Source organism: Myxine glutinosa, chromosome 11 (assembly GCF_964187855.1).
Source record: "Myxine glutinosa chromosome 11, kmMyxGlut1.1, whole genome shotgun sequence".
Lineage (NCBI taxonomy): Eukaryota > Metazoa > Chordata > Myxini > Myxiniformes > Myxinidae > Myxine > Myxine glutinosa.
The window spans coordinates 126,067,200-126,081,926 of NC_136271.1; the positions used below are offsets into that span (position 1 = coordinate 126,067,200).

Here is a 14,727-nt window from a genome sequence, read left to right on the forward strand (position 1 = left end):
ACCCTCCCTCCTCCCCAGACCTCCGCCTTCCACAGATCTACCGACGTCCCTGTTCTCTACTGTTGTTGTGCTTGTGTGCTTCCCTCTCTCTCCTCCTCTTGTCTCCCGCTCCCTTCATCGTGTGTTTTATGTGTCTGTACATGTTTTCATGTTGAATGTGTTAGCTCCGACGCGAGCCTCGATTCTGTATACAAAAAATAAATAAAACAAAATACGAATCGGAAATTTTTAGCTGTTACAGAGCTTCAAATATCTATTAGCTTTAAATATCAGAAAACACCATTAAATTATCTGGAACATTCTCAGGTCACCTTACCTCGTCCGCCCCCCAGTGAACGATCCGAAGGGAGCCGGAGTGAAATGGAAATCATAAGTAAAACAAACAAGTAAGCAATCCGTTTGTTTTTCTGCCAATCCTGCATGAATTTGGCAACAAACCAATTCTATTTTATTTTCACCACAGGGATTCGAAGGCTTTTACAAATGTGCGTTTGAAATACTCAGCACACACCGCCTTGTTTGTGTGTGTAGTCCTCTATAAGCCATTAGCAATTTGCGGCCCGGAAGATTGTGAAGATCGCTCGCTACAACTTACTCAAGGACAAAATACGAAAGGATTATTTGTAACCGTTATGGTCCATTGATTGAATAGGCAGGTGTGGTACTTATACACTTTGGAGAGTAAGCTCAGGGTATGTAGGGTATGTAATTACTGGATTTCCATGCATAATATTGCTTTGATGGTACAAATGCCACGGCTTGCACAATGTTCGGTTCGAGTCAGTCGTAGTTCTGTTTGATGGTCGGGACTTCACATTCTGGCGGAAGGTTGGAGGCACTTTGTCGCTTCATTGCAAAATATGCATTAAAGTTATAGCCTTAAGCCTACTATTTTCTTTAAGCCATTCGTGGCTTTAGGCATTTCCTATTAATCTTCCGCCTCCGACCTTATGCCTTTCATAACCAATCCCAATACATTTTGCCAATTCTTTAAAGGGCAAAGTTTTTATTATTATTATTATTATTATTCAACGAGCTGATCTTGTACTTTCTTGTGAGTTTTGGAGGATATAAATATATAAATATGTGTGTGTGTGTATACTTGGCTTGAGGCTCACAGAGGAGCTTAAAACAAATTACTTGGAGAAACTGCAAAGCAATATCAAACAAGCACGGCACTCGGTAGAGAGCATACCTCCGTCTGGTTGGCCATATCGCTCAATGGTGAATAATAACTTTAAAATTCTACTGTCAGGATCCTGATCTTCACCAAAATTGAATATATTCTTCCTCGTCACACACACAACCTGTCCGCCAAGTTGCGTCCAAATCGGTCCACAACTTTTTGAGATATCCCGTTATGTATCGTTTTTGTCCCCATCTTCCAATGGTGAAGAATCACTTAAAACATTCTAGTAGCCGGATCCGAATCCGGATCTTCACACAAAATCTAATCATTTCGTCCTTGTCACATACGCTACATTTTTGCCAAATTTCGTCCGAATCCGTCCACACCTTATTGAGATATTTTGTTCACAAACGGATAGACAGGGGTGATAACATAACATCCATCCACCTTTGGTGGCGGAGCTAACAACTTACAAACACAGGTCATACACACAGCGCAACATGGGATGGATAGATTTATGAATGAACAATAATTGCCGGTAATGAGGCAAAAATAAGAATCCTTTGTTTTATGGAATGTTTTGCACTTTTTAAAAGATTTGTATATTTGCTTAATTTGCCTGTCCCTTGCGCAACAGGAGATGGGTATTGTAATCACGTCTGTGTGTGTGTCTGTGTGTGTGTCTATGTGTGTGTCTGTGAGTGTGTCTGTCTGTGTGTGTCTGTCTGTGTGTGTCTGTCTGTGTGTGTCTGTCTATTTGTGTGTCTGTCTGTGTGTGTCTGTGTGTGTGTCTGTGTGTGTGTGTCTGTCTGTGTGTGTGTCTGTCTGTGTGTGTGTCTGTGTGTGTGTGTGTGTGTGTCTGTCTTTATGTGTGTCTGTCTGTGTGTGTGTCTGTCTGTGTGTGTGTCTGTCTGTGTGTGTGTCTGTCTGTGTGTGTGTGTCTGTCTGTGTCTGTGTGTGTGTCTGTCTCTGTGTGTGTGTCTGTCTATGTGTGTGTCTGTCTATGTGTGTGTCTGTCTATGTGTGTGTCTGTCTGTGTGTGTGTGTCTGTGTCTGTGTCTGTGTCTGTGTCTGTGTGTGTGTGTGTGTGTGTGTGTGCCTAACCTTTTTTTTACCATTTGAGCTGTTGTCATAAAGTTTTCACCAAAGCTTTATTATGTTAATATGGAGAAGGCAAAATAATATTTTGTCAAAAGGTTGAAGGTCAGCATCACATAAAATCATAAATTTTTATCCAATTGACCTGGAATTTACATTTACCATTTGAGTTTTGTCATCAAATTTTCAATAAAGCTTTATTATGAGAATATAGAGAAGGCAAATTAATAATTTTGTCAAAAGGTCAAAGGTCAGCGTCACATAAAATCATAAATTTTTATCCAATTTAACTGAAATTTCAATTCGCCATTTGAGTTTTGTCATCACATTTTCAATAAAGCTTTATTATGAGAATATAGAGAAGGAAAATTAATAATATGGTCAAAAGGTCAAAGGTCAGTGTCACATAAAATTGCCAATTTACATCCGATTGACCTGCAATTTTAAGAATTTGCATATTGGGTACTGAGGTGGTTCACCAATCAAAAGCAAAAACCTATTGTTTTTTTAGATAAAAAGGTGAAAGGTCAAGGTATCATATAATCACCAATTTTCACCCCATTTATCTAAATTTGAGGAATTTGCATATCGGGTCGCTGAATAGGTTCACAAATCAAAAAGTAGGGTTTGATTGGTTTTTTTTTTAATCAAAAGGTCAAAGGTCAAGGTAACATTAAATCATCAATTTTTGTCCAATTGACCTGAAATTTCAAGAATTTGCGTATCGGGTCACATAATTGATTCACCAATCATAAGCTGGAAGATTTTTTTTTTTTAGATTTAAAGCTCAAAGGTCAAGGCTGCATAAATCATCAATCTTCATTTTGTATCTTTTTAAAACTGTTTTCGTTATTTTGAGCATTCAGAAGAAGAAGAAGAAGATGACTGAATACAAACGAACATGGACGGGCTTTGCATTTTCACATGCTTTCTAGTTTCCATTGCAGGGACTCCTGTCTACTCTTATTTCCAGGTGTTTGTGTACAAGGTATTGAAAATGTTAAACGTGCATGACGGTTCGAGATCATAAGAGATCGGTTATAGAGCATTGGTGTTCAAATATTGTTCACATTATGGTTGTACGGATCTCATAACTGTATATTTCAGGCCTGTGTAACTCAGTCCCTTAAAGAGGGCATTATGATCCAAGTACCCATGGCCTGTGTTAGTCCCTCCTTAAAATGACTCAGTAGCTGAAAGTCTTCACTTTCTGAGCCTTTTTTTTTTTTTTCAACAAAACCTTGAGTTGGTTGTGCTTATTGTGTTTCCTGCTATTCTGGTGGTTCTGCACAGTTTTGTATGTATGTTTATAATGTATAATCCAATTGATCTCTGCACTGATTTAATTCCCTTTGGACTCCAGCACTGCCTTGTGGTAATAAATATTTAGTGCTGGTATGCATTGGTTTCTGTAAAAAGAAAAAGAATAAAAATGGTGGATCAATAACAGTTTTCTTGTCTCGCTGTTTGGGATGTCAATTTGTCTTTGAGGCCAATTGATTATTCCACAGCTGTATTGGAACACCGGTGCTTTGACTTGATTTACCGAGTTAATCTATGATTCCTGTAGTAGGGTATGTTTCCCAGAATGATTGTATTCCTTTTGAGGGGGTATGAGCACAAATTCATGCAAGAGTTTGTGTATGTGTGTATGTGTGTATGTGTGTATGTGTGCATGTCATTGGTTGTTACCTCCAGATGTGGGCCTCAGAAGGTGGAATGGAGTCCTCCCATGTCTCAAAGGATCTACCTTCGTGAGGTTTTTTTTTCATATCTCAGTATGTGTGTTTGTCGACATTATAAAATTTTGGCTTCTTGAAAAGCGCTATATAAAATAAATGTATTATTATTATAATATATATATATATATATATATTTGTAAATATATATATAATTAGTATCTGTAATTTCGCGCTCCAACCTAATGAGCGAACGTCATGACGTCATTGCCACGCATGTCCGCATTGCCTGCCAAGCTCCGGAGGGGCCATCTAGCAGTGCGTCATTATGGATGTTAAATTCAGATACTGTCACAAGTGTATGCAAAACTCACAGGTACCGACTTGGTTTCGCTCTTGTTGGGGCTTCATCAGGGCAACACAGTGAGCCTTCCATACACTTGTGACCAACTAATGGGATGCGGTTAGGTTGGAGCACCAAATTACAGATACTAATTGGTTACTCCCAACCGCATCCAGGTCGACTTCATATAGTGAGTGGATACCAGAGATAATGTTACCGTGTGGCAGGCAGTGCTAATCGCTCCCAGTAAGATGCAGCAGTAGCTGCATGGGACACATTACTGGTGGTTCCCCACTGATGGTATGAAGTCGCATAATAACAAATATATAAATATATATATATATTAAAAATAAATTTAAAAAATAAAAAATAAATATTTATGAACCGATTGAGTATACAGAACCCACCCCAGCCATATCCCTTCCACAGATCTCCTGATGTCCCTGCTCCCTACTGTTGTTGTACTTCCCTCTCTCCACCTCCTGTCTCCCGCTTCCTTTATTATATGTAATATTGGTTAGCTCTTACACGAGCCTAGACTTGGTATACAAAAAAAACAAAAAAACAAAAAAACACAGCCACTGAGCTTGGCGGGAAGTGTAGTCACTTCCCAGGATATTCTGGTCACTAGTGACGTCACAACAATGGCGATGCCTTTCTCACCGCAAACAGCGGAGCATTTCTCCTCTCTAATGATGTCTACCGATGGGGATTCCCCATGTTCTTATCCTTTTAAATGCTGAATGTCAAGCAAGGAAGCAGCACGTACCATTTGTATAGTCTTTGTTATGACTCGATCGGGGTTTGAACCGCTGACTTGAATTTGAGAGTGGGCTTCTCTAACCATTACACTCGCGCCATTTTATAACTCTGCAATCACAAAATAGGCATCCCTCGGCAATGTGTGCTCAAATTTATGATTATCATGATATTTCCTCGATTCAACCCTGTTCTGAAACGTTGACCGGCCTTGCTGGAGCAACTACCCATCACTGATTTGAGGATACTAACATATACACATAATTATTCAAACCATCGAGGGTTGCCCAATTCATCTAAAATAAACATGTTGACCAAATTTTACACTTCTCAAGGCAGAGTTTTCACCGATATCCCCAATCAATTGGGCACAGGTAAGTTCTTCAGAAAAAATTGGTCCCCCAAAACCTCCGCTCTTAACGATTACACCACCGGGTTTCCTTGTATTTCCATCTATCTGTCATGGAGGCTTTGTAGATGTACATTAATGCTTTAGAACATATTCACATGTAGGTTGTAAGCAGATTTTGTGTTAATGACACCGAGGCACCATTTGCTGTTGTTAATATTTTAAAATGCCCTCTCTGCTAATCTCCGAATTAAATAACGCATAAGGTACAATCTATGTGAATGTCATTTTAATTCAAGGACTGTGATCAACTAATTAGCTCATGCGCATGATTTGTTTTAATCACCACATCCTACGTGTTTTATCATCTACCGGAATAATAGATGCTGAATGATACTAATCCATTCATTTCCTTATGAGATTTGGGCAGGGACAACTGAGAAAAGAGACAGAGCAGATATTCATCAGGACAACGTTGTGGTGAAAGGGAGTGCGGCTCATTCTTGGGAAGAGAAATGTCCATTCCACTGGATGCCAATGAAATTTCAGCTCTATGAAGAAGAATAACGTTTGAACCAAATGACAAAAATGACGAAGTAAACGTCAAAAATCAGAGCATTTGGCTGTATTAACCTTGAGAGTCCAAATGCGAGGCATAACACCCTAAAATTGTACTTTAGGAAAATCAATACCCATTCCTGATTCTTCTATCAATCACCACAATAGCTCAAATAGCCTTGTCTAAGTTGTGAACACACACCGATGAAATCACATCGCCTCGTTAACACGTCCTTTTCACCTGCGGCGAGTCCCAGAAAAAAGAAGAGACCCTGAGCGTTCCAAAGATGAGTCTGAGCGGCAAACAATCTGAGTTTTTCTTTATCTGGATAAATATTTTGGATTTGTTATTCAAAGGTATTCCCATGGGTTGGTGAAACTTTTCATGATTATTGTCAAGGCTCATGGAAGGACAAAGTTGCTCTCAAACAGGTGAAAACAACAACCCATTTAAAAATGAATTCTCATGCAGAAATCTAGACATGTGTGTTGGTGGTTGCCACCCCCATATGCGGGTTTCAGAAGGTGGAACGGAGTCCTCCCAGGTGTCGAAGTATCCACTTCCGTTTTAGTAAGCGATCATGATTCATGGACCAGTTTGTGAAATTTTCTTATTCTCAGAGTTTTGGTCCAAGGGCTCTTTTCAGAATCATCACCGAACCCCGCACAGCCTCCAACTGTAGTTCGTTTGTGGTAATGTTCCCAGGGATGATTTTAAAGATCTCTGTAAGGTTCTTCTTCATCATTCCCGTTGCTCCAATAAACCACTGGTACAATTTCAGTGCTATTCAGCTTCCAATATCTTGTCACTTCATTTTTGAGGTCTTCATGTTTGGTCATTTTCTTGATTTCTGCATTTTTTAGGCCAAACTCACCGAATACTGACACCTCAATTTGGAATGCCTTCTTTTCTTTTTTATATTTGGATCTAATGATGATATCCGCTCGCAATGCTTTGTTTTATATGTTCTCGCTCGATGGGATCATCCGATCGTATGTGAGTTATTTTCTTGTTCTCAATTATCGTTTTTGGTCCATGTTTTCATGAGTTTTCTGGAACTAGGATATTGAAATTTTTGCAGTAAAATAATTGTGTAAAATTTTAATCATATAATATACCTTTTTAGGCCTGGTGTTGGTTTAGCGGTTAGGGTGTGGCTTGGGATCCTAGGATCCTGGGTTTGAATCCCGGTCGATTGCTGATGAATTAACGCCAGGGGGGTTGACTCAGCCTGTCATCCTTCTGAGGTCGGCAAATTGAGTACCAGTTCACTGGTAATTCCCTGTGTGTCGCAAGAGGCGACTAACAGGGTTGGCGGCAGGAAGGGCATCCGGCCACAAAGCATTGCTTCAAAAAGGGGACCACGGTGCCCGAAAAAGGCCAACCCCTGCTCTGCGGGGGAAAATGGCCTCTAAAGAAGGTTCATAATATACCTTTTTCTACTGTAGATCTTGCTTATCCCCAAAAAAAGTTCACATTAATCAGTTATATTTAGATTACTATAAACACCCTCTCCTTTCGGGAGCAGCATGGGTAGGGGGTTATGGGGGATGTGGGGCAAATATATTTTGTGTCATGGCTAATAATCCCCCCTGTCTGCAGCAGGGGTCCGCAACCACCTGCACTGTGGCATGTGTACTGGAGAAAATCGCAAGTCACTTCCTCCCTATCCCCCTTCACAGGGCCCTGACTATCCCTGACCATCGCAGGGCCCATTCTCTTTGTTCACATGACTTGACCCTGGAAACTACCAACACGTATGCAAAACTTGGTGGCGATCAGGCCAGCACTGTTTTTTTCCATGATTTTCAGATATTTTTTTCCTTGATTTTACATAGAGAATTGCCTTATTTCATATCAAGGTTCTCCTTTCAATCATCATGCCAAGGTGGAATTCCCCCCCATCCAGCTGATGTCTGGTTTGCATCAATGGTATGTCTGGTTCTCAGAACGAAGCGCTCTGCAACAGCCATGGCTCATCTTGCTGAAACATCAAAAACGATTTAAAAAAATTCCAACAGAAAACTTTATATTTATTTGCAAGATTGAGGTTCATGGAAGAGGTGAATCGTGAGGGTTTAGTGGAAGAGGTGAGTATTAGTTGAAGGCGCCTGGCATTCTCCATCATGTCCTTGGCTTTGAATTCACTGTGTGCCTGAGCTCTGACACCCCAATATGTCCTCCATGATGATAAAAAAAAATCAAAGTCCCTGAGCATTATAATATTCCAGCTATCATTAAGTCAATGCATATTAGACTGGGAATCAATTATGAATTTGGCTCACTGGTTACATTAGGTCCTGGATGAGAAGACGTGCTCGTTGTGAGAGTACATACCAGTGGACGGGGAATGTCTGATGAGGAAGACCTGCAAACCCCCTATAACTTCTCTCGTGCTAGGACTATGGGCCCATTGGCTGATAGCTAATGGCTACTTCGCCGCCCCCACAGCTCTTCCTCCCAGAAAAACCTTTTACCATTTTCTTCAACTCAATCTCTGGGGGAATCCGGTCAGAGTGGCCAGCTTCCTTGGGGCTGTGGGCCTCGAATGAAGATGCCTGGAGCTACTAATGATGATGACGATGATGATGATGGTGGTGGTTGCATCATTACTGAAGGATAGCTGTATCTTGGCACATTAGGACAGGAATATGTAACTTGACCAGAGTGCCAGTAACACTCCTTGCAGAAGACACCATGGGGTCTTTAATGTCGACCAGCTGACGCAAGCAGCTGGCTCCTCCGTTTAATGCCCATCTAAGAGATGGCACGCTCATTGATGCAAAGCCTCGCCTGAAAGACACTGGTCCAACAGTTTGTAATTGGGTCGAGAATCAGACCCACACTCAACATCCCAGAGCCATGTAAATGCGCTACCTTAGCGTGTCATCAGGTTCGACCATGATGTCGAAGGCACCTGGTACCTGGGGGTATCAGGTACCTGGGGGTGCCCGGCCCCGATCCTCGCCTGTACTTAACCTATTTCATTAGCCCCTAGCTCGCTATACAATCTCCGCCCTGACGGCACCTGGTACCCGGAGGTATATTTCAAGATAAAAAGGCAGATCATTGGCTTTCTGGTCTTCTTCACCTCAGATCAGGTCATACCTAATGCTTCCTCTCTGCAATTTTTTGTCACCATTTACTGCAGAATGAATTAGACAATTCACTCCGACCAACACACTCAAACACAGTGTCCATCATCTTATGGTAATTGGCTATCTGCGTCTCGTACATTCATCCCTCCCATGTACTCTCTACATGCAAGTCACTTTTGGGTAAATCTTCACTTTCTTTACCCTCAATGATTTCAAGGTAAGGCCAATTAACACCCCTTGTTGTCTCTTATGTCTATTTGTAACCTCTTACACTTCGAGGCTAACCCCGTGCAAATCATCTTGCCAACCCATTGTTTATAATATACGTCTCCCTATTGTTAATATCGACACTTATCACAATCAAATATATGGATAAAACAAGGAAAAAGAGCATGTAAAAGTTTACTGGAAATGTGGATATTATTTACCATTTACACACAACCTCAGTACCTCGTGACGAAACCGAATCAACTGCGTCTCTTACTGTTCAGCAGGAACGTAGCCTTCCGACTGGGCAGAACAGGCCACTCCGGCCACGAAAACACGGCCCTCCACGTCTGCGAACTCTAAACCCAGGTTCTCTCCACGAATGGTGACCAGTGTGCCACCCTCACGTGGACCTTTAGCTGGCGTTACCTGGAACAATGTACGATCACGTAACCAAACATATTCAAGGAATCCAAAGTAAGTGATTCACAAACTTCAGTGCAGATATGCAAGGATTTATACCCTGCGCTCGCGAAGCGAAAAGCGTGGTTCAGCATTTAGTTACGTAGTGTGCCGTACGTGTCTGCATTTTAAAAATTAATTTTCTTGGAAACCGTTGATCCGATTGACATGAAATTTTTACACTGCGCTCGCGAAGCGAAAAGCGTGGTTAAGCATTCAGTTACGTACGTATGTGTCTGCATTTCAGTAAAGTAAAGTGTGTGCCGTGTCTGCATTTTATAAAATCATTTTCTCGGCAACCGTTTGTCCGATTGACATGAAATTTTCACCATAGGAGGAGGTCCTCCTGTAGAATATTTTAGTGAATATTATGACGTCACAGGTCATGTGGTACAGGCGCCATCTTGGAAAAACGTTACACCTCTATATCTCCCAAACCGCTCAATGAAAAAAAATTGAGACATGGCTCATTGTCAAGTACTCCCCATGGGGAATAACATATGTTAATGATGATGTCATCTGTGCCTTCGTTATGCAAGTGCAACACTTATCCGATCATTATAAAAAAACTTTTCCAGCAACTGTTGGTTTGATGGACACGAAATTTTCACCATAGGAGCGCCTCCTCCTGTAGAATATTTTAATGATAATCATGATGTTATAAGTCATGTGGTACAGGTGCCATATTGGAAAAACCGAAAAATGTTGCACCTCTATATCTCCAAAACCGCTGCATGGAAAAACATTGAAAGGTGGCTCATTGTAAAGAACTCCATATGGGGAATAGGTGTTGTTAACGATGACGTCATTGGTGCCATAATTATGACGTCATAATTCGACAGGGACAACGCTTAGTCTGATCAGTTTGAAATGTATTGGGCATGATCTATGCAACAATTATATTAGAGAATATAAATTTATGATGTCATCGCTCACGTGGTCTGGCAGCTATATTGGATAAAAGAAAAAAATGTTCAAAAACAGAAGAGTTGGCTCGCAACAAGTTGACTGCGCAGGGTAAGTATTCTATGAATACCACCTAGTTTCCTTATGGTTTGAGAAGGTAACTCCACCCATGTCCTGATAAGATGAGGCCACGGTGGTGTATATATGATGCAAAATTGGCTCATATGGAATCAAACCAAAAACCTCGATGGAGATGTCTTTAAAACTGATGCAGTAGTTGTGAACTCAGATTGAGCTGACAAACTCAGAATGAGGTCAGAATGAGCTTCCGGATCGCGTGGGGGTAAATGATTGGCAAGTTGTCACAGCACAAGGAAGACAAGAGACGCAGTGCTGGAAGTGGAGCATATCGTGAGGTGGTAAACCACAATTAGATGGGCTCATGTGGCAGTGAACAACGGTAGTTAATGAGACTTCCCCAGATATGGTGCTTGGATCTAGTGGTGACAGAAGGCTTTTTAGAAGCTTTACATTGCCCTATATGCAAGAAGGAAAAGCTGATGATGCCGCTGTGGATACGGGAGCCATTATTACACTTGTGCATCCCAGGTTATTTGATAATGGAGAGAACATGTGGAAACTATTTGTCATTGGCTCAACATCCAGTCTGAAATTGTCCGAAGGGAAGACAGCACAGACATTAGGATGAGGGCTATTAAAATGGGCTTAGAATATGAAGAGTATGATGTGCAGATTTGGGTCATGGAATAGTGCGATCCGTGTTTAACTGGATTTCTTTTTCTCAGAAAGTGAATGTCATTTTGAATTTCCAAAAGGGAAATCAGTCTGCTTTGGTCCCCTTTGAAAGCCACAATGGAAGATGGAAGGTCAGTTGTTATTTATGCCAAATTTGAAGGTGTCTCATGGATCTTCCTAAATGGGAATATACGTTCACAAAATAAGCGCACACACACAAACACACTTTCAAACAGCATTGCACCTGTCTGATTCGTGGCCCAGAGCAACGGGCACCTGGGTGCCGATGCAACCAGTGATGTTTAGACCCAGGACAATGCTGACGCAATGTGCAAGCATCCGTCGTTCTGCACCAGCCACAATGAAACTGCTGGTCGGCTTTCAAGCACTTTCCGCAGCTATCGCGCCAGGCCTCACACTTATACAGGTGCACTGAGGAGTGACAATCAGCAAACATGTGTGACAAGGAGAGAGAGAGGGAGAGAGAGAGAGAGAGAGAGAGGGAGAGAGGGAGAGGGAGAGGGAGAGGGAGAGGGAGAGGGAGAGGGAGAGGGAGAGGGGGGAGAAGGAGAGGGAGAGGGAGAGGGGGAGGGGGAGGGAGAGGGAGAGGGAGAGGGAGAGGGAGAGGGAGAGGGAGAGGGAGAGAGAGAGAGAGAGAGAGAGAGAGAGAGAGAGAGAGAGAGAGAGAGAGAGAGAGAGAGATAACAGCGATGCGTGAAATATTACATTCATAACAGACTGAATGCATGACAACAAATCACAATAATGTGTGGCTTTATAATCACTAGTTTACGTGTAAACATTACATGTGAAAGGGAAATATTATTGCTCGGAATTTCACAAGGTGGACTTTTTTCTGCCTTTTTCTTCCTCTTTCATATTGAGCACATTGCTGCAGGTAGCATCATTGGCTAGACATACAGCTGTTCCACTGATGCAGCGCCCCCTTTAGGTTAGAGCAGGAATTAGTAAATTGCCGAGGTTATTGATGATAGCTCACCTACTCTTCATGAAAGACATCATGGGATCTTAAACGTCCACCAACGAATGCCGGCAGATGGGACGCCCAGTTTGTCACAGTTAACATCCATCCCATCCGAAGGACGGCACACACACATTCATGAATCAACCTGGCTGTGAAACACCGGGATGGCAGTTTACAGCTGGGTTTCAAACCCAGGCTAGACAGCTTAGAGGTGAGTGTGCCTATCTCTTGGCCATCCTGTCAGTCCATCCACCAAGGAATGCTGGTAGACGGGATGCCAGTTTGAAACGCCAGACAGATGACATCTTGGGTCAGAATTCAAAATCAGGTGACAGTTCAGAGGTGAGTGTGCATACATCCTTCCAGCTTGCTATTTTCTGTGAATAATAAATATAATCAAAAGAAGGAAACAATTTCATGGTATCTATAGTTTAAGTGTGCTCAAATGAAATAAAATAAAATAAAATAACATAAAATATCCAATCAAATCAAACCAAATTAAATATCAAATCAAATGAAAAAAAAAAAATCTATAGTTTATGTATGCTCAAATAAAATAAAATATCAAATCAAATCAAATCAAATATCAAATCTTTGTTTGTTTGTCATTATTTGTTAAATGTTAATTTTTGTAAAAAAAACAAACTATGTTCGTTTGTCATTCATCATCCACTTTCTAAACTCCCCGTCACGCCTCCCCTCCAAAACTCCCCCTTCACCCCTCCCTTTAAATTCTCCCCCCTCACCCCTCACTCCTAAACTCCCCCCTCACCTCCCCTCCAAATCTCCCCACTTGCCCCTCCCCTTCTAATCTCCCCCCTCCCCTTCAAATCTCTCCCCTCACCCTCCCCTTCAAAACTCCCCCCATCAAACCTTTTGTCCTCCTCATCCTTCCCTTTCTCCTATCTCTGACACACCATCAACAGCTCTCCCTACCTCCCCCTCTCACCCCTCATCTTACCCTACCCCACCCCTCATCTTACCCAACCCCTCCCCTCCCCTGTCCCCAATTCTCCCGCTGCTCCCTCTTCCTTAACGGTATGGACCTCAAACATCCGGGGGCTTCGCTCAAACCTGATTGATCTCTCCATACAGGTTGCTCCTGACAAACCAGACTTAAACTGCTGAACAGCAACTTTCCTCGTTCAAGATGTCTCTGATTCCTTAATATCTCTTCCTGGTTACTCCCTCCTCCGGTATGATAGACCTGAGCCTCGTCCTGGTGGTGGGGTTGCTATCTTTATCAAAAACTCTCTTCCTCAATCTCCTTGCACTGCCCTCTCTCCACCCCACCCCCAGGAGTACCTCTGGCTACGGCTTCCCCTCCACTCCCACCTTTTGTTCATATGTGTTCTGTACCTTCCTCCAAAATAGTGATGACTGCATTTACATCTCGCTGTCTGACAACATGGACCAACTTCTATCCACTCATCCCAACTCTCTCTTCCTCATATGTGGTGACTTCAACTGTCATCATGCCAGCTGGCTGGGTGTGGATACCTCTCTCACCAGCCACGGCACCTCAGCAAAGGTCTTCTGTGACTCCGTGGGACCGACACAATCCGTGAACTTTCCAACCCAGATTTCTTCCAATGGCAATTCCTCCTTTATCGACTTGGTAAGAAAGCATTTTCCAACTAATGTCTCCTGCTCTTCCTCTGCTCCAATTGGTTCATCTGGTCATGTGCTTGTGAAAGTTAACATCTCCCTGGCATTTTCCCAGAGAGGCCTCAATGCCGGCGAGTCTGGCAGTTCACTCAGGAAAATTGGCAGGGGATGCAAGCAGCCATCTATCATCTGGACTGGTCTCCCATCTCTACTGCCTCTGACATCAACTGTTCCTGGGAATTCTTCCAAAATAAACTGCTCTCTCTCTCTCATGCACAGATTTATCCCTTCTCATCTTCAGTTGTCATAGTGTCATACCCTTCCTCCCGTCCATGGTACACTGAATCTTGTGGTGAGGCAGTTGCCCTGAAACAACTTGCCTTCTCCTCTTGGAAGGCAAATCCAACTGAAGGCAATCTCAGTTCCTTTCACAAAGCTCAGAACATGTATGTCTACCCTCAGGAGTGCCAGGAAGCACTATCTCTCTACCCTCAAGTTTTTTTTAATGAACTCTCAAACCTGTCTCCCTCCTCCAAATCCTAGTGGCGTCTGATCAAATCTGTTTCTGGTGTTTGTTCCCTCTCCATCCCCTCCCTTACCTCAAACGGCCACACAGCTGACACCGCATGTGACAAAGCCGAATGCCTCAACTCTGTGTTTGCCTCAAATTCTGGTGTACCAAACCCATCTCTCTCTGTACCCACCTTACCCAGTCATACGCAGCTGCTCCTGGACTCTTTTTCCTTCTCTCCTGACAAGGTGGAGAAGTTTCTGTCAAACCTTGACTCT

The 14,727-nt window shown here is 42.4% G+C and overlaps 1 protein-coding gene across 1 annotated transcript in view; it reads right to left on the minus strand.

The window, feature by feature from the left end:
- The window catches only part of LOC137436886 (plexin-A1), a 427,871-nt gene that overhangs the window by 132,134 nt on the left and 281,010 nt on the right, over positions 1-14,727 (minus strand). Inside the window, 2 exon segments of the mRNA XM_068131094.2 lie at positions 9,499-9,650; positions 11,590-11,777. Coding sequence (XP_067987195.2) covers positions 9,499-9,650; positions 11,590-11,777 — 340 coding nt within the window.